Source organism: Lipotes vexillifer, unplaced genomic scaffold, assembly GCF_000442215.2.
Source record: "Lipotes vexillifer unplaced genomic scaffold, Lipotes_vexillifer_v1.1 scaffold1586, whole genome shotgun sequence".
Lineage (NCBI taxonomy): Eukaryota > Metazoa > Chordata > Mammalia > Artiodactyla > Lipotidae > Lipotes > Lipotes vexillifer.
The window spans coordinates 712,340-734,225 of NW_006792103.1; the positions used below are offsets into that span (position 1 = coordinate 712,340).

At 33.4% G+C, this 21,886-nt stretch overlaps 1 protein-coding gene across 5 annotated transcripts in view; it reads left to right on the top strand.

Moving 5' to 3' along the window:
• Positions 1 to 21,886, top strand: part of RIMS2 (regulating synaptic membrane exocytosis 2) — a 583,562-nt gene that overhangs the window by 358,961 nt on the left and 202,715 nt on the right. For 3 of the 5 annotated variants that reach the window (XM_007465315.1, XM_007465319.1, XM_007465317.1), the window contains one exon: positions 8,125 to 8,190. The exons of the other annotated variants lie outside the window; for them this stretch is intronic. In XM_007465315.1, the coding sequence (XP_007465377.1) occupies positions 8,125 to 8,190 (66 nt within the window). The remainder of the gene's footprint in view (positions 1 to 8,124; positions 8,191 to 21,886) is intronic. 5 annotated transcript variants of the gene reach the window in all.

Genomic DNA, 21,886 nt, shown 5'->3' on the forward strand with positions numbered 1-21,886 from the left:
AAAACTGATTCACGAAGAGGTTTTTCCTCATGGCTTTCAGTAAACCTTTTAAGCAACTTAAAGAATCATTCTTGTCAGCTGCTGTACTTGAGAGACTTCTCTGAATTTTCTCTATTAAATGTGATATACTTAGAAGTAATATGGTATGTTTCAATACATACGTTAATTACTACTAATTTTTTTAAGTTAAGCAAATTGGTTAACCCTCTAATTCATGGTTTGGTTACATATAAAATAGAAAATGCTATATTTCCCCAAAACTATTAAAAGGATTTAAGATAAGGATTAGGATAGAAAGCTTAAATTACTATTCAGAGAATATTAGGATGAAATAACATGGGAACTCAGAAGTCTCTTTGTATGCATCCTAAACTAATTTTAGTAAAAACACTTGGGAGTTTTCAATCAATTGATATGAAAATTTGCTGTCAATATTTATATATTTAATTGTTTTATCTAAATCTAGGGTTATACTCAGTTCATGCTTATAATTTCATTGTGTTGGAGTACACTTTTCCAAAAGAAAAGATAGGGAATATCTTAGTCTTTAATAGTGTCAAACAAGTGTTGGCTTTTGTGTCTGAGATCTAAGAAGAAATAAGAAATTATTAAATTAATATCTTTGTTAGTGTTGAATGAAAGTTAATGTAGTGTTTTATTTCTTTTTCATTTATTTGACTTTTTCATAGTGGTCTGTGTCTTTAGGGGTAATTATAGGCATGCTACCTATAGAAATTGATGCTTATCAAGTACAATAATAGTGAATATGTTAGTGTGATTAGGAAGGAGTCATATTAGGGTGGATAAATGAGTTTTTTGTTACCTAACAGAACTTCAGTAATTTTTGGAAATTATTTATGTAATGATTCATAAACTCCTTGTTCATTGAAGGTTTGTTAAGCAAATGATGAGGGAGAAAAGTCTGAAATGGCTTTAAATCTTCCAAGTTTATACAAAATGGACTTGATATTTTCTCTGAAGATAATACAGTATGGTCTAAATCTTGCAGAGAAGAATAGAATAAAATTAACCTCTAGAATTATACTTACAAACAAAAATAGTCACTCGCATATCAAATGCATAATATTTTATCAATATTTTAAGACATATAGCCCTAAGGTTAGTGACCAGAAAAATGCTATTAAATCCTTGGTATTAGTTAATATTTGAATTAGTCATAATTGAAATGTCATATTTTCTTGTTTACTTTATAACTTTATGAATCTTTTAGTTTAGTAAAAATGTTGAAGTAATTCAGAAGTTTTGGGGAAAGATGATCCATGTGGTCTCATTACTTTTGTGTTGCACATTACCAGATCATAATTACTCTTAATTGTGAGCTGTTTCAAATCCTTTTTGAAATAAGTAAAATAGAATTTCATTTAAATAGGACTGTAAAACCATTTCTAATGAATTAATTTTGAGTTATTTTTGTAATCATTATTCATTAACATGAAGAATCAAAAATAAAAATACAGTATTATTCATGTAGGTAGTCTATCACATTATTAAACAATGGGTTCTTAATTTCTGTTTTATCCTAATATTCTAAAAGATTTTCTATAATAGAATGCATGTGAAAGCATTGTAATTTTTATGTACTATTTAGAAGGTAAGAATACTTTAGACCTCTTACAGTGAACTTTCATGAACAGCATTTTATAGAGTCAGTCAATAATACTGTTGATTAAAAAGCCTAAAAGAGAATTTCCTTTGAGAGAGTAGGTAAAATTTAGGTATTTTGAGTGGTGCATTAACCTTTATTGTCAGTAAGAATTGACACACTGACCTTAATAGTATTTCATGGAATGTACTTTTTTCATGGGATTTGGAACCAAATGGCATTGGGTTTGAATTTAAGCTTTTTGCCACTTGCTAGCTGTGTATCTTTGTGAAAACTAATCTCTTTAACACTTGATTTCCTTATCTATAAAATGAATATTAGTACCAACTTTATAGGGTTGTTGGGTAGATTAAGTGACATAGTGCCTCCAGTTGCATGGTACTCAAAAAAGGTGCCTTACTCTTAACATTTTAAAAGGATTTTTGGCTTACAAATAATTTACATTTTAATGTGCTTATCAATTAAGCAGAGAAATCAGTCAATTCAGGTGTTTTTTCAAGACGTTTGTAGAGAATATAGGACATGAGTTGGACCTTGAAAAAATGGGCATGTTTATTCAGGCAAGAACAAAAGCAAAGACACAGAGGCAGAATACACATGTACATCAGAAAGACCCAGTACAAAGGACGCAGGACTTGGGAACATATTGGAAAGTGTGAATGAAGATAATGCTTTTACATTGGCTATATTGGGTGAGAAATGATGCTATTTGACATTAATTAGTAGTACCTGGTTAAACTTAAGGGTGTAACAATATCCTTTTCTTATAGGTAACATAAAAAAATTATATATAAAATTTTGATTGGATCTTTCTCTGCACATCTCACTTTATTTTCATGAGTCAAATTCCTATTATGTCTTGAAAAGAAAGTAGCTTCATTACAAGTAATTCAGAAACTTGGATACAAGGATATTAACTAAAAATGATTAATTATAATGGACATCTTTCGTCTTCATTTTCATCGCCCATACTTTTTGTATCATTCTTTCTCTGGTAAATCCTGGTAACTACTACAACAAGGAACATCATTTTTCTGGGGCAAACCATGTGACTTTAGTATTAGAAATATTTCAAGAGCTTATTTGTTTACAGGAGTTAATTTACTATTAGAATAAGTGTAGAGTACTAGATACTATTTCTGTAACATGTCAGAGATATCTTACAGTACACATTTTTATGTCTATTCTAGAGACCAAAATATATTGGTTGCATTTAATTCCATAGAGTATACTTTTAGCATAATAAGAAAAAAAACATAACACTGGCAGAAGATATATTACTTCATAAACTTCTTTCTTCTGTGCATTCAATGAATGCAGTTATATTCTAAAAAGAAAAATGCCCTGTTATATGGATCTCTGAAATACCTCACACACACGCTATTTCTCTACTCTTTTTCAGGCAACCAGCTACCAGAAAGTGCCAAACATACTTATAACTATTTATAGTCTTTTTGTGGTCCTTTCAGCTATAAACTATGAGAGAAATACATCTCTGAACGTTTGAAAGTATAGAGAAAGTAAATGAAAAGAGAATTCATTGTACAAAAACAATGCAACTTTTTATTCATTATATTTCAGGAATATATTTTAGCTTATTTAAATCATAGTATATTTTAGGAACTATAAGGTAGCAAAACAGTAACAATATCAAAGACAGAGCAGAAAGTTTGGAATTAGGTTGAGATTGTTGGAAACTTAGCTTTCAAAATCTAAAGGTTACTTAAGAATAAGATTTTTATCTCCTTTTGCAGTCCTTTTTATGTATCTGCTAGTCCTAAAAGGTAACATTCAGGCTAATGAAATATATAGAAGGATAATTAATTAAAAATATAATTTTGTTTTGTCTTCAAAGATTATATTTCTTAGTAAGAATCAGAGTGTGTCAGGAAATTGGATCAGTAATCTTGTTCAGTTCTTTGAATAGTGATATTTTTTTCTCATGATTTGAGAATCTGTTGCTTCATTTTTTTCTCTTTTTAAAATTTAGTCACTTTTTTAGTTTTCTATTTTATTCTTTTACAGTGAATTACAGCTCTGCTCAGTTTTTTAAAAATTTCAAACAAATTGGATTAAATGCATTTTGTAATATAACAACTTTAACTCATTATGTATATTCATGACTATTGCTTAGATTTTATAATATCTGTTAATTTGGGGAGAAAAGTAAGCATGCTTTAATAGAGAAGTATAAATAAAATGTTTTTAAGTTGTACTAATTGGATGCAGCAAAGGACTTCTGTATCTTAAGTGGATTTTAGGGGGCTTACTAAAACAGTATGGTTAATTTGTGTAATATTCATAGATGCGTCTTTATACTTTTCACTCCATCTCAAGGGGGGATCATGACCAGATTAGGTTAGGAGGTATAACATATCTATAGAAAAGTATATAGTCAGGGTTCTCCAGAGAAACAGAACTAGTAGGTTGGATAGAGAGAGAGAGAGGGATTTATTATGAGCAATTGGCTCACACGAATATGGAGGCTGAAAAGTTCTACCATCTGCTGTCTGCAAGGTGGAGACCAATGAAATGGTGGTATAATTCAGACCAAGTCCAAAAGCCAGAGAACCTGAGAGCTGATGGTATAAATTTCAGTCAGAGGGCCAGAGAGTTATGAGATGTCTAGCTCAAAAATGAGGCAGGAAAAGAGGGAAAAATTCCTCCTTTTTACTTTTGTTCTACTCAAGCTCTCATCAGATTGCCTGATGTCCACCCACAATGAAGAGGGAAATCTACTGATTCCACTGATTCAAATGAGAATCTCATCCTGAGACACCTTCATATACATACCCAGAAATAATGTTTAATGTGGACACCCCTTGGCCAATTAAGTTGACACATAAAATTGACCATCACAAAAAGGGAAATAAAACAAACTGTTGCTTGATGAAGGTGATTCCTGCATAATGTTTTCTTTCGTGTTATAGAGACAAAATTAATTATAAACCTCCCCAAGGAAAATATTAGAAATTGGATGATGATATATATGTTCTATGAATATGAAAATTTTAACAAGCTTTGAATTTTACACATTTTTGTTGCTCTTAAGTAATTTTCAGAGACAGTTGATTCCTTTTTAATTCAATAAATCCCAACATCACTACTGCTGGATTTTCTTTCTCCTCTTTGTAAAGCCAGGAAAGTCTCTTTTTCATACCGTTTTCCCTATTTTCTTATACTACATAGGTTTGTAATTTTTTGTTTACAGTTCTAGAATGTTTCTATGATTATGTGAACAACTGCTCTCTTTGGACAGTAGGTTGACCATGAAAACAGCATAAGTGTGTTATACTTTTTAGTTCAACCCAAAATATATTTATTGAGTGGGTCAGGAATTATGCACAAAGATTTAAAATAGGCTTCCTCCTGGTCTAGATAAACAGATGATCCTACTGATTATACTAAGTAATTCATACCAACTAATTATATGATATACCAACTAGTTATAACATGTAGAAGATTGAGAGGCCTAAGCATAGTAGCATTGGAACAGATTGGAGAGAAGATTACTTGCTTGGATCTATTGGAAAGACCTTCAAAGAGAAGTTGGACTTTAAAAATGAGAAGAATTTTGAAAGGCAATGAAGTAGAGACAGGGAGTATGGGCATTCTTGGATGAGTGATGAGCATGAACAGAGTCTGGAAGTCAGGAGAGTATGGGATCTATTTAGACAATCTTAGGTAGTCTGTTGTACCTAGATAAAAGTTGTGGTATGGGAAAAGGGAAGTAATAGGAGATGAAGATTGAATGTAGCTTACAACTTAATTTGTGTACCATTTTAAAGAATATATACTTGTTTTTTGATATGGGAAGACACTGAAGGATTTGGAGCAATGTGCCTACATGATCAGAAGCATACTTTGTAAATATACTTCCATAGACAGAGTGGACCAGAAGAGGGTTGGATTCTGAAGGAAAGGAGACCTAATAGAAGGTTATTTCAGTGGACATGGTAAGCCTGATTTAAGGTAGTGGCAGAAGAAAAGGAAAAGAAGGAATAAATCTGAGTTATTTAGGCATTAGAATGAGCAATGTTTGTAAATCAATTGAATGTGGAAAATAAGGAAAATGGAGGACTTAAATTTTGAGATTTTAAAGCTTGGTTTATTAAGTAAATATTTAAATCCATAGTTGAAAGTGGAATTACAAGAAAAGGAATAGCTGAAGTATTATATTAAATTCCAAAGGGGGATTAAAGAGTTATATATGAAACTAGAAGGGCCTTTAGAGATTATAGGGTACTATGTTCTAAAGAGGTACGTGAAGGATTGCTGTTGTAGGTAAGGATGATGCCAAATGGGTAGGGTCTAGGCTTCTTCCTCCCTCTGTAGCAGTGCCATTTTGATTTTACTGAATTCCTAAATATTGGTTTTACATAAAATTTTGTTTGAAAAACAACTGGTCTTCCGCTCAAAAAGAAGGTTGGAAAACTACTGCTCCAGCCCCCTTATTTCACAAATGTAGCACCAGATGTCCAAATAGGCCAATGTCTTGCTCATCTCACAATTAACATGTGTTTTTCTAAAAAGCCTACATAACACTCAAGCAGCCATGTGGAGATCCCAGGAAGCCCCTGGAAATGTGAAACCCAAAGACAAATCAAGGCTAAACCAAAGTGAGAATTTACACTATAAAAACAAATAATATTATCCAGAAAGAAGGTGTTGGAGTATAAAGAAGGTCGAGGAACAAATCTTGGGAAACCACTGTCTCTGAGGAATACAAAGAAAGGGAATCAGTAAGTGAAATGGATAAAGAAGCACTTAATAGACAGAGACCAGACCAATGTGTACATGTTAAGAGCCTGAATTTTGGTTGAAGAAAGCCCTGAGTTTGAAACCAGTCCTGCTACTTACTTTACGGCTGTGCGCAAGCACTCACAGCCTAGTTTCTCTGTCTGTGGGAATACTAGACCCTATCTCAAAGAGTTGTTATGGGAAGTAAATGAGATATAGACAAAGCTTTAATGGAGTATGTGGCACATAGTTAAGTATTATATAAACACAATTTTTTTTCATTGAAGTATAGTTGATTTACAGTGTCATGCCAATCTCTGCTGTGCAGCAAAATGACTCAGTTATACACATATAGATATTTTTAAATATTCTTTTCCATTATGGTTTATCACAGGATATGGAATGTAGTTCCCTGGACTATACAATAGGACCTTATTGGTTATCCATTCTAAATTTCTAATAGCCAGAGAGAATAGGGTTTCAGAAACCAAGAGAGTGTCAAGAAATAGAGGTTGAAAATCATTGTCTAAAACCATAGATAAGTGGAGTGTGACGAAGATCAAGAGGAAATTAAAGGACTTTTTAGAATTTCACAGATAATATTCACAGCCTCAAGAGAATGATAGAGACAGAAATCAAATCACAGTAAGCTTTAAGCATGAGAAGTGAGAAAGTGGTAGCAAGAATTGTAGATATGTCTAAGATGTTTTATGATGAAAAAAAGTCAGAGGAAGGCAAGGTTAGTGAAGTTTTATTTTTAGGATTAAGTGCAGTTGTGGAAGGGAAGGCATGAGACAAAAATGAATGAAGCAAGGTCATGTGGGAAGTAGGATTACAAGTAGAGGAATTGCCTCTTCGTTTGCTGCAAAAGAGGACAAGTGGAGATATAAATATATATGTACTCTGTATTTAGAGGTGTTGAGAGAGACCAAGATTGGTTTCCATTTTTTACTGAAACATAATGATCATCTGCCAAAATTAAATGTTTTGACATGAAAGACTTAAAAAAATAGAAAAAATTTAGATCAGTGCTATAGAAAGAAGAGAGTCAGCTACAGAAGGGTAAAAAGGTCAATGTGCTACTTTGATGGCTTATGGTAGTCATGAGGCATGAAGTGTAGCAGAGCCAATAGCATGTAATAAACATATAATAAACATAGTGAATGGAAAATTGATAGCATCTGATACATTTACAAAATAAAATTAGTATTCAATTAAAGGAATTTGAATCAGTTTGCTCCTTACTAAATGGAATTTTATAAACTCTTTTAGTTACTTTTAATTAGTAATGATTGAAAAAGAAATAGCTACCTTATAAAATCTCCTAAGTGTGATAAGTATTAGAAATTACCTCTTTTATTATTTTCCTCTTAAGCTTTCTGGTTATTTTATTATTTTTCTCTTTCTACCTTTCCTCCTAAAAAATGAGAAAGCATCTGTATTGTATAACATTTTATAGATGGTGCTAAAGATGTTTGAGTGATAATTGATAAGATTTTATTTTGAAATATTATTTGTTTAATCTCAATTTGTTACATTTTCTTGTGTTTTGTTTTAGAATATTTAGCATATTTTAACCTTTAGCACTGCCATATTACAATGGACATTGGGAGGAAGGAGCAAGCTTTCCAGTAACAGTTTTCATTTGCTTTGCTTACTATCTGCTTATCTTTTTTGAATCTCACTTTTAAAAATTAAAATGTACTTTCTCATTTCTTTCCTGAGTCTCATTTATATTCTTGTTTCTACCATGCTTGCAGTCATTTTCTTACTCTACCTCGCTCCAGATACAGTCAGACCATTGAACATCATCACAGGGATGGCAGGTATATTTTTCTTACAATTGAGTCTGTTCGTAGAATTGCATGTGCCTATCTATTGATATGATATAACTCACTTCTATTTTTGTTTTTATATATACATATATGGTTATTGATGAAACACAGAAGTATTATCCTTATAAAATAGTAGAAAATAAAGCATATATAAACACTTTAATTGTGTTAGGATGTCAAAAATACAGCTTCCCTTAATGGGCTAGGATCATCTCTTTGATGATTCTAAAAGTTTAACTCACCAGAAATTACATTTGACTCTTATTACATACAAAAGTAGAATAACAGTATTATTAAAAATTAATTGCATTTGACAGCTCACCTTCCTCTGCAGCACTAGTTGATAATTAGATATTTAGGCAGCACTAGTTGATTGGTGCATATCTTAACAACCCACTTCCCCTACCTCCTTCTGCAGTCAGTCCTTGAAAGTGCTTAGGTTGGACTGAGGTTTATGAGGGTAAACTCAGGTTTATGGTTACCTTGTCAAAGGTGGCTGTGATCTACTCGTTGGTCATAGTAGATGAACCCAGATCCCTGGAGAATACTGGGTCTGTCTACTCAGACCCAATATTTCTAGTCTACCACCATTCTCCTTGTACTGAAGGGAAATATAAATTACCTGGCATTTAACAGAAAGGAGGATTAGCTTTCTAGTTAATCCTAGAAGGAAATCGAGTGGGGAAAGAAGGTCTGTAAAGCTTGCAGTTTCTCAAGGCTAAACGTAGCTTTAGGGATTTGAGCCAGTTCAGTGACAACATTTTTAGGCCCGGTAGGCAGAGAAAACGGCAATGATAATGTGGTTGTGGATTCAGCTGTATAGATAAGGAATTATGTGCTGTACTCACTCTGACTATGGTTTCAAAGTGATTTGGGTTATGTGTGACCACTTTTATCCTATTAGTTTAGTTAATTAAGAGTTGATAATGAAAGAGCTTAGAAAAAAATAATTGAAACTAATGGGTAAATTCCTAAGGATTGAATTCATATAGACAAATGTGGAAGGAAACATAGAGATATCATCAATAATAAATTCCTAATAATTCAAATTTTGTGATATCTTTCAGTAAATGTAATTGAAATTTAGTGCCTTCCAGTTTATTATATGATAGTGGTTATTGCTATATTTTATTTTCTTTTACATTTCTCAGTCTCTTTTTCTGTTATTTTGCTTCAATACTAAATAATTTTTACTTTGTTGTTGTTAATGATTTTTATTATTGCTGTATATTACATTCAGACTATTTTCTGGTTGCAATGATCATACATTTATCTTACAGAAATGTGAAAAGCGGTTTTATAATTTGTAATTGGGCAAAAAAGAGTTTTATAATCCTTATAATTGGGCAAGACCTTTCTTAAGGTGGGTGGCATGAATGAGACATTACTGATTATAGGCTTATTCTTCTTACACTGGTATCTTTCCATTTAAATGTAAATTAAGATCATGAACCACATTAGTTTTTTATACTCTGTATTTTTCTTAATTATCAATAAGTAGCTTGTCTGCTTCATATCATTTATTTTTTCAGTAACCCAACATAGATAGAACCAGTTTTTCATCAGCTCTAGGTTGGTTATCAATTTCATGTACTTACTCAAATTCTCAATCTCAGCCTAGCTGGCCTATTTTGAAAGAGAGATTTCTGAATTGTCTTTTGTGCCATAATTTAGTTTATATTTCAGGAAACACAATATCATTGATGTTTATATTAAAGTAATACAAGGTTAGAAAAATCAGTTTTAGAAAACAAGTTATCAAATAACTTACTATAAGATTTGCTGTCACTTAAATGATTCAAATTTGTGAGTCTAGTGTATACCTACTCCGGATAAGTTAGATAGATTTTGTGAGAATGCAGTCTTTAGTTGCTTTTTAAAATATTATCTTTTATCGTTATTACTTTGACACATACAAAAGAATGTGTGCATGTTTCAAAGCATAGTAATAAAATAAGCATTTATGAATCTACTACCCGAACCAAGAACCAGAATATATGGTTGGTTATACTCCTTGCATCTACCTATAGGCTCCTTGCCTATTGCATTCGTATGCCTCTTCCAAAGTAGTAAATGCTGTACTGAATGTTCAGCTTAATATTTCCTTCCTTTGATTTTTTTTTAAAGTGACTTTGATCATTTATTTCACTCTGCTAACTTTCTGAGTTACTCAGTCCCGCTGACTCCCATTTCAATCCACTATGAGAGTATGGGGATTGTTGAAAATATAAAAACTCATCTAGTCACCTATCCCTTCTTCTTTATTTATTACCTTAATATTCCATGCTTCTTGTTTAACCCCTGAACCTTTGTAGGTAATACAACTGAACACAATCACCCATTTCCCTTACACATTGATATCATCTGTTGACCTCTTGGTTATGCTATTTTATGCATGTGTCTTTAGTCTTCCTCTTTATCACAATTTCTGCCATGAGCCTGAGTGCTGTTAGCATTCACCTGAATGATCTGTTCAGCACCCACTCACTTCCTTGACCATCTCAAATTGGAGGTAGTGAACTCTACCCCCAGTCCTACTTCACTCAGTCACTCCTGTGGCCATGCTCTGAATATTATCATCACTTGAAATGGTTCTACCTTTGAAATCTTTTAAATTTTTTTTAAAAATTTAATATTTTATTTAATTTTTAAAGGTTACTTTCCATTTACAATGAATACAAAATACTTCACTCTTGGACAAGAACTACACATGGTTCCTTCTTATTCTTTCATTGAGTTACTTTTAACTCACTGTTTCTTTTATCTCAATAGACAACTGCACTCTCTTTACCCATTTACCTTTCCCAATTAGTCTCCACTTTTCTTTACTTACTTACATATCCAGAGGTTGAATCCATTCTCAGAAATATCCTCAGTTCCCTTGCTACATTGTTCTGCTTTTACCTATTTGACAAAGTCCAAATGTGGTATCAATTTCTGTCTCTTGCCAAATGGTTTTTGATATAAATTACCCAAGTTCTCCCTAACTACCTACTTGAGAAAAAATAACTGAACATTTAAAGGAAAAGTGACCTCTTTATTGAGCATTGTGGAAAGAATAAAAAGAAATTGGCACCAACTTTCTAAGTATCCAGTTTCCTGGTCTAGATTTCAAGGTGGCATTAACTATCATGGTCTGGGAATTCCCTTTCTGTGAATAAATATGTGTTAAAAGTTCCAAGCAGACCATAGTTTGGCTGTATGAAATCTGGAATTTTATGAATGGAATAAATGTAGTAAACTCAACATGGCATCTCCAATATGTGAAGAATCACAACAATTGGTCTCTCTGTTTCATGTTTGTAAAATGAAATATTATGAGTGCTTTCTCTTTGGAACAGATGAAGAGAAGCTTAAATAATGTTTGCTAAATTTCTTTTATACTACCTCAGGAAACAAATATTTAACTAATATTAAGAATCGAAACTTTTTTTTCTTCTGAACAGGTTATGCTGACCAGTGCAAAATTATCTCTGATCATTGTGTATTTTAAAACACATTGAACATTTAAACAAACATATTTAGAATGGATATCAGGTTACCTTTTATTGATTTCCCTTTAAGATATATCCTTTATTTCAATAAATATATCTTTTATATTTTAAAATTTACCCCCAACCCTACTTTTCCTCCTAGTAATTATCTTTACTTAAAGCTATACATAGCATATTAAGATATCACTGACATTGCTGGTGGACAGCGTGGCAACTTTTACATAAAAATGTGATGGAGGAGATGACAACTAGGCTATATCTTAAAGGAAGAATTAGAATTATTTAGGGGGAGGTAAGGTAGGATGTTGGTGGAATTTTCAAGAAATATATGAGCAAAGTTACTAAAGTAATAAACACCATGTTTTAGTGCTGTTGGAGCATTAGCCACAAGGCAGGGAATAGCAAGAAATGTATCTGGAATGATGGAGATGGTCCCGATTATGAATAATCTTGTATACTCTGTTAAGGAACTTAGGTCTAAGACTGTATGTGATAGAGGTACTTTGAAGAGTTTTAGTTTGGGGATGGCTATCATACATTTATTCACTCTAGAATAATTACTCTAGAGACTCTGTGGGTGGTTGATTTGAGAGAAAAGGGTATGGAAAAGAAAAGCACATACCGAGGTATTTGCCTTGTTCTAGGACAGCAGAAACTCTTTGAGGGCCTGAACTAAGTAAGGTAGTGGATGGAGAGATAGAAGATGAGAGTTAATCAATTAAAATCAATAATACTTGGTAAACAATGGGATTTGGATGTTGAGGGGGAACCAAGAGTCAAGAAACGCTCCTAGTCTTACAGCTTGGGTAACTGGGTGCCTGTGGTACCTTAACAAAGATGGGGGGAATTGTTAGGAGAGGAATCAGTTTAGGTGAGAGACAAGTTCAGTTTTGGAATTATTGAGAGGGCTAAGAGGAAACCTCTAGCAAGGAGTAAAATAAATAATTTTCAAGCTTAAAGAAATAGTTTAGTCTACGTAGAGCACTTTGCGAGTAAATTTACTGCTAGTGGGAAGTAGCCACAAAATGAAAGTGAAATCAACCAGAAAGACTACCCATGAAATGAGAGCCAAGGAGTTTTCCTCTGCCATGGGAAACATTAACATTTACGTGGTAGACGAAGGAAGAGAAATTTCTGAAGGACATAGTGAAGGAAGAATGAGAAAAGTAAGAAGAATAGAGCTAAAAAATTAGAGAGTTTTAAGAAGGAAGAAATAATGTCAGCAATAATAAATGAAAAATGCCCATTGATTTGTCAAGGCAGAAGTCATTGGTGACTTCCACTGATGATTTTGGAAGGGTTGTGGGGGAACAAAGGCAGAATTCAGTGGCCTGAGGCATGACTGAGAGATAAGAAAATAAATACACCAAAAGAGTATGGAGGAGAAGTATTAGATAGGGGTGTGTGATACCAGAGTAGGTTTCTTTCTTTTAGAGTAAGAAATATACCCTGTGTTGATAGGCTTGGAGGAAAGAATGCTTTAGGAAGAAAAGATAGGTTGAAAACACAGGAAAAAAAAGAGGATGACTGGAAGAAAGGTCTTAGAGCAGTAGGTAGGGCTGACCACACAGGTGGAGTTTGTGAACATAAAGAAGCTCTTATTTACCATTGAGACAAGGGGAGAATAGATGAGAGAGTTGGAACTGAGTTAAGTTTTTAAAGGATGTTAAATTGAAGGTAATTTTGTTTGATAACCTCAATTTTGTTGTTGCTGTAATTGAGATTACATGATTGTTTTTGAGACGAATTCCTGAGGATTCCCAGAGGTTGAATACGATGTTTGATTGAAAATGAGAAAGTTTAAATAGTTGTTGGGTAAAAACTGATGGGAACTGATTAAATATAAGTAAAAAGATTTTTGGTGATGCCACCATGGCAAATGTTGGAAACCATGAATTTGTAATGTGTCAACCTGTATGAATGTATGCTTTGCTTAAGCAATACCCAGTTGCCTAGATGTTGAAGAATCAGATTATGGCATTGAACCAATTTTAGGGTTTTGATGAATGTTTGGAAGATTTGGTGTAAAAGGGAATCTGAGTGTTTTTATAGGAGGGATTCAGATGATCAGTCATAGACTCTAGGATGAGAAGGATGGAAGAAAAGCAAAGAGGGTGCTCTATATTGGCAGGAATCGGTTGGACCAAGGAACAAAAAGTATCAAATGGAGAGCAAGTAAGTTGGGAGTGAGATTATAAAACACCTGACAGAAAAAATGATTGTCATCAGTTTGAGATATTGGAGTTTAATATTTCTGAGTTTAAATAGTTTCATTGGATTCTAAGATCCACAGTGTTTCCCCAGGAGGGAGTGCTGATGCAGGAGAAAAGTGACAATTATTGGAGTCTTGAAGATACAAGAGTTGTGGTTCAAGATTATTGAACAATTTTCTGCATGTGCATTGAAATCTCCTAGCATTACCATAGGAATTACAGTAAAGAAGACGGCTGACACCCAATTCCTCAAATTATCAATGACTAAGGGATAGTGATTGGAAGTTGGATAGATATTAGCAGCCTGAATTAATAATGGATCTTATAGCCAAGGGGCATGCTTAATAGAAATAAGGACATGTACATTACAGTGGGAGAGTAATGGCCAGAGTGTCTCTAGGGAACCAATCTCTCCTAAATCCATGGACTTTGAAATGTGAAAGAATAAGTAGCTTCTGCAGGTGAGAGTTACACTGGAAGGAGAGTCTGCAGAGTTGAGCTAAATGTTATTTAAGGTAGGGATATGCAGAAACCATTCTGCAGAATGGTTGATGACATAAGGAAGTTAGTTAACAGTGGTTAAGGATTCTAGAAAATATAGCTAAGAGAATCAGAGGAGATTAAAATGGTACAGAAGAGAGTACAAGAAATGAAGACTTTAGAGAGAAGATATCAGGGGGCAATTGGGCTTGCCCTTTACTTGATACTAAGAATTACCGAGATAAGATGCTTACATAGAAGTGATATACCTCCTAAATTTATCCTATGTTGTTTTGGTGCCAGAATTGAAAGTTGTTTCGGTGCCAGAACTGAGTTAGGTTCTAGGAGGGGTCTGACCTGAGGCTAGAGTAGTGCTGAGGGATGCCATGGTGTTTGAAGAGAGGCAGTGAATGGTCTTTTCTTAAGGTATTTGGGGCCATGACTAGGACCCTAATTAGAGAAAGGCTTCTGACAAAACTAGTGGAGTCACAGGAGGATGAGATTCCTGTGTGGAATGTAGAATGTTTTCCTGTAGATGCCCTATCTGAGAAGTATACTGAAAGCCCTTAGTGAATGGGATCAAATCTAAGTAATTCACACTTCCTGAACTACCCCTCCCCTTTTTGCCTTAATTTCTTTGCATTGTTACAAACCTCCTTTCCTCTTAGAAGCATTTTCTTCTCCATCACAAGTAATCTATTTGTGTTTCTGACTGTACACTTTCTTAATTTCTCTGGAATTTTCCTCCATTCATTATTTCTTGTTTCTCTTACATTTCAATCTCTCTTACTTTACTAATTTGTTTTTCCTCAAATTGTCGTTACGGAGGACTGTTGAAATCTCCTTAATAATACCTTCTTTCTATTCTGCCACACCTTCAAGCTCCTTGGAGAATGATCAATTTCTCTCTCTTACTTAGGTCATGTTTCTTGACTATGTATTTTTACATATGCTTTCTCCACTCCTTCATCAGCTCCTAAGCTTTAACCCTCTACAGTCTGACCTCTGCTTCCAGCACTTTATTTTAAATGATTTTCTCCATGGTTCTTATTTGCTGTATCTTTTTACACATATTTATCCTTGTTATGTCCTTGCATCTGCCATTATTAACCACTTCTCTTTTTAGCCTCTCTAATGAATAGTGAAATATTAATATAATACAGTGACTTCTCAAACTGTCTGATTATCTGACTGACATCTGTACAAGAATATTCTTGCAACGCTTCACAAATTTAAGTCCAAACCTGAAGTTACTCTCGTTCTTCCTAAGAATTCTTCTATTTCTGTTAATAGATCATCCTTTCATTTTGGAGGCTGGGAATTTCAGGCTCTTTCCTTGGTTTATTCATGTCTTTCATTTAATTCATATGGTGACTTGCCAAACATTATATAGAGGGGGAAAAAAAAAAACATCCCTGGTCAAAGAAGTTAACAGGCTTTAGAACCAAGAAAACACAATTCAAATTCCAGCTCAAAAAATATCTAATTGTGTGACTTTGACCAAGTTTCTGTGAGCCTTAGTTTGCTCATTTCTAAAATGAGAGAGATTGAATTATACAATTTCTGAGATTCCTTCTAACCTTAAAATTCTGTTTGTATAATTCTGTATATTGTATATTTTGTACCTTGTGATTTATGTTTGTCATCCATACCTTCTTCTGTTTCCAAACTTCTACTACAAGTCAGCCTTTTCCTACTCTAATTCATTCCATACACTACTGCTGAAGTCATCTTCTTAATTCATTACTTAAAAAGTACCTTTGTTCAGAAGTTTTTGGTCACTGTCATTGAAAATTACACCCTGTCTTAACCTCTTAACTAGATGTTTAAGATCTCTATAAACTGACTCCAAGCTAATTTTCTAATATTTTACCACACTCTACTTTCTGTTATTTCTAGTATTTCCATTTGACTTTTTCTCCGCTAACCAGATTTATTGACCATAACAAAATTCTATATACAAAGTGATCTAGACCTGTTGCTTCAAAACAAGATCTTTTCTTACTAACATTTTGATAGGTCAGTCCGTACAATGTCAAAAAGTGCTTACTCTAAAATTAGTAGAAAAATGTCCAGTGCATATTAAATGAGTGACCTAACTATTGAAACTTTAATAACTCTTTAAGATAATTAACATAGGTAGACTGTAGTCCCTATCACAGGCTTCTGGAGAGCTGACGTGAGACGTCAGAAGGCCATTTTGTGCAATGCCACTGTGACGCCTTTGTGTTTCTGGATCATGATGTTCCCATTGTCTGATTCTAGACACAACACAGGAATATCAGTGGGGTCAGAGGTTAGCTTAGCTGCTTGCTGGGCCAGAACAGATATCACCCGAACCTGCTCATCTGACCGGGTCCCACGGCAGCCCAGGTTAAGTCCCTGTGAATCTGTGACCAGGGCTCCATCAATGGATGGATTCTTCACTGTGTCCTCCAAGTGCTACTCAGAAGTCGTCTCCATCCCACCCACTGTGTGCCAGGCCCAGGGCCGCACGGCACATGGCGTCCTTCTTCACCACCGGCCTCCCATTTGACTCTTTTTTATGGTCCCCGTCTATCTGCTGATATTTCTTCAGCTTTTCATGCAGGAGATATTGTCCATCCTTTCTAAGATAGTTTAAATTCCCTGCCTGATAGTCCCAACATGTGTCCTAGCTGAGTTTGACTCTGTTGATTGCTTTGTCTCTTGACAGTGGGCCTTATCTTTCTTGCTTTTTGATGTTTCTAGTAATTTTGACTGTTAGACATCATGTCATCATTAGTGACTGAGGCAGATAGTATTTGTGCCTGAAAATGTGCGTACCTTTTGTTCTGTGTGTATGTATGTGTATTTAGGAGGGGAATAATCAGTCCTCTGACTACTACCTCTATGTGATTTGAACTGACGTTATGAAGTAACAGCTAGGGGCAGCAGGCAACAGTGTATATGAAGAATTTCCACTATCCATGTAAAACTAGCAAACAAAAGAAATGCTAGTGAATTGTTCAAAGTTGACCAATGAAACTTTTGAACATGGCACTCAGATATTCTAGAGTGAGGAATATGCCTAATCACATTTACTCATGTCATACAATAGCAATACATAATTTGGTTCTTTAGAGATACATCTTTAAGATGTTTGTTATTTTATAGAATCTTTGAGGACCTGGGAAGGGAAAACATACTATCAATACTTTAGTGAGATAACTTGAATTTCTTACAGTTAACAAAATGGTATTATACTTCAACATCCACTGAAAATGGAAACTAGTAAAATAAGAATTTTATAGATAGAAGGTGATAATTATATCATCTCTCAGGATTTTGAAAAAACATATATATATATATATATATATATATATATTTTTTTTTTTTTTTTTTTTTTTTTTTTTTTCGCTCACTGTTGTGGCCCCTTCCATTGCGGAGCACAGGCTCCGGACCCGCAGGCTCAGCGGCCATGGCTCACGGGCCCAGCCGCTCCGCGGCATGTGGGATCTTCCCAGACCGGGGCATGAACCCGTGTCCCCCGCATCGGCAGGAGGACTCTCAACCACTGTGCCACCAGGGAAGCCCCGAAAAAACATATTTTAAAGGTGTATTAATTTGCTGTAGTTGCTGAGTAAATAATTTTGCTTATTTGCTTTCTTTCTGCTATTTTTGAAGTAAAAATGAAATAACATTGAGAACTATAAGTACTATAACTGCTATAACTACTAATAAAATACTCAAAATATCCTCAAGATATTTATATTTTACATGTTTCTGTGTGTGCATGTCTACTAATACAATATATCTTTATTGTTCTGGACAAAATTGGGGTAATCTTTTCTTCTTGCTGTTTCCAACATTGACTTTTTTAGAAAATACTTCTATAGATAAGGGAACACTTTACATCTCTTTTTGTTGATAAAACGGGGTTATGAGAAATAGTAACATGTTTTTCTACATTAAAAGTGTTTGGTTTCTCTCATCAATATGTGTATTATTACCATTTTCACATGTTAGACTGTTATTAACTTGGCTGACCCTAGATATTGCTGTTATTTTTTAATAAAATCATTTACTTTTAACTAACATACAGAATTTAATGTTTAACTGAACAGAAATGTTCTGTAAAAAAAAAATGCTATCATGCCCAAGGAAAATTAATCTATCTTCCTCCAAAATAATAAAATATTACTCTTCATACACGTGGTAAATAAGTATTTCTGAATATGTACTTATTACCATGGTATTTTGTGTACTTGCAATTCTCTTAACTTTGGAAGCAATGCTAAAATAATATAGAGTTTTTAAAAAGTTAAACTGTACCTTGCACAATATGATGAGCATGAAAATTAGAGTTGAATCATATAATTGCTTTAAATTACTTGATATGTTATACAAATGTATAACATTTTATATTAATTACCCTAAAATATCTTATTTTAAAATTCTGTAATATATTTATTTCTTCAATTATGCAGCTAATGCTCAGAAAATCTCTAAACATTGAAGGTGTTTTATCAAAAGTATAATGCTGCTGCTGTTAATCAGCTTACTATATTACATAATACAGATGTAGGGAAGTCATTTCTTGCCCCAAACATGAGATTATACTTCTTGTCCTTCAGAGATACATCCAAATTTATTTTTAAGATTTCAGCTTTATAAAGAAATAATTTCTTTATAAAAAAGAAAAAATAGTAATTCCTAAGTAGCTTTACTTTTTACAAGTCTATTAAAAAAAAACCTATTATATTTACTTATCTCATCTTTACAGTATAAATGCAAAATAAATCTGTCTGATTCTAGGACAATTTTCAATGATATCTGAATAATACTTTGAAGCACTGTGATGTTTGTTTTTCTTTTTTTTAGTATTCTTCTATCATATTTAGAGAGATAGTCTACATTGAGCTTATGTTGATCTGGAGTTGTGTCATTGCAATGGTTGTATATAAGTGAAAGAAAATGCTCACTGGCCTATTCTTTTGTGTTACACTGCGTAACTCCCATGTACTTTGAGACTAGGAGAAGTAAGTAGCAAAGGTGATGAAATAAGTAGGAAGCTATGCCGGATACCTGGAAATTAAAAAATCTTTCAAAGGCGACTATACGAGAGGAAAAATGATTAAAAACGTACAACTTCACTTGATGATTATAAAATGATTTTTCCCTTAGAAATCCTCATCAAATCTGCATGTACTATCATATGCTTTTAAAGCTGGGTTGTTACAATACTGGGTCTTGTTTCAATAGTGTCAGTCAATATAATTCAAAAAGAGTCATGTACCACAATGTTTATTGCAGCTCTATTTACAATAGCCAGGACATGGAAGCAACCTAAGTGTCCATCGACAGGTGAATGGATAAAGAAGATGTGGCACCTATATACAATGGAATATTACTCAGCCATAAGAAGAAACTAAATTGAGTTATTTGTAGTGAGGTGGATGGACCTAGAGTCTGTCATACAGAGTGAAGTAAGTCAGAAAGAGAGAAACAAATACTGTATGCTAACACATATATATGGAATCTAAAAGGAAAAAAAAATGGTTCTGAAGAACCTAGGGGCAGGACAGGAATAAAGACACAGACATAGAGAATGGACTTGAGGACACGGGGAGGAGGAAGGGTAAGCTGGGACAAAGTGAGAGAGTGACATGGACATATACACACTACCAAATGTAAAATAGATAGCTAGTGGGAAGCAGCTGCATAGCACAGGGAGATCAGCTCAGTGCTTTGTGACCACCTAGAGGGGTGGGATTCAGAGGGTGGGAGGGAGACGCAAGAGGGAGGAGATATGGAGATATATGTATATGTATAGCTGATTCACTTTGTTATAAAGCAGGAGCTAACACACCATTGTAAAGCAATTATACTCCAGTAAAGATGTTAAAAAAAAAAAAAAAAGATGTGAAGACACAGGGAGAAGACAGCCATGTACCAGCTGAGGAGAGAAGTTTCAGGAGAAACCAACCCTGCCAACTACTTGATCTTGAACTTCCAGGCTCCAGAGCTGTAAGAAAATAAATTCTGTGGTTTAAAAACATATGAATTAGCTCTATTTGTGGAGTATCCTCTGCAAATGCTTGCAGTTTGGAATAGCAGCCACTAAATAAGCAGAGCTATAATCTGTATCTATCCAGGTAAATGGCACATACAAACTCTGAACTATTATAAACATATATAACAGAAAAAGTAAACTATTTAAGAATAGAATTCTGACAGATATTAAATCACTTTTAAAAGACAACCAAATTGTTTACCTAAGAAAGATTTAAATATACAGGTCAGTGTTTCCTAACTTTTATATGGCTTGATTTTGTCAGTCTTGTAAAATCTGTTTACCCTTTTTAGAATAATATTTTGAAATACATAAGGTAAAATAAAGTAAATAAGTAGGATCACAAAGGAAACTATTTACATTGAAATATAGACCCCAAATTCAGAAACCCAGGTGAACACTTATTTTATGCCTTGCAAATGGTTATATATTATTTCCCATGCCTCAGTTGCTACTATTCAAAATTAATTATTTATAAGTTCTTACCTTAAAATTAAAACTCACTAAGAATTTAAGTGGAAGTTGGCAAGTTTTATATCTCAGTCCCTTAAAGAGCCTGCTATGAAGCTGGGTATTATATATGAGACTTAGGCATTGCTGCTTTCAATTTTCTCAGCAATAATCTTAGTTCTCACCTAGTAAGACCTTTTCTTACCCAACTGTGGGAGCAGGAGCCTATCTTGACCTTCTACTGTGTTATCAAAGTTTAAAATATGATAGCTTTCCCCTCCTCTTAACTGTGGTGGAACATTTCAGTAAATTTCTACCTTCTACTGTGGTTCTTGTCATGTTTCACTTATTAAACAATATTCATTTCACACTGTGGAAATCATGTAATTCATATTATTGATGAATATGGAAAGAAAAATATAAGTAAAATTTAAAACATTGATTATAATCTTCAAACAACGTTTTCACTAAAGAGATTTTTTTAAGGTATATTTCCTAAAGAGTGACCTGTTTGCTTTAAAAATAATAGTATCCTCTCAAGGACATAGAACTTAGCAACACATTTGAAATAATTCTCTGGATTTCACTCATGATTATATATTTCAATTATTAAAATGTAGTGTTAAAGAAGTGTAAGTGTATATCCTGATATTTCATGTTCCACTTGGAAAAATTACTCAGTGGAATCAGAATAAGTCAAATTTTGTATAAACAAGTGAAATATTAGCTTAATTTTCTGTTGGGATAGTCATAGATATTCCAGAGAGTTGTGTTATTACATGTTATATAATGAAATAAGTTTATTACTGATTTAAGATAATAGGAAATATGAAAATAATGTAAAGATTGGTACTTTCCAAAAATAGGTTTTAAGGAATCTAAGTTATATACATCCCTTTGATTCTGGTTACCTATTGTGTTGAATATATACAAAGATATGTACACCAACAACATTTAACAAATATTGAGCATATTTATTTCTTTTTTTTTTTTCTTTTTCTTTTTTTTTTTTTTTT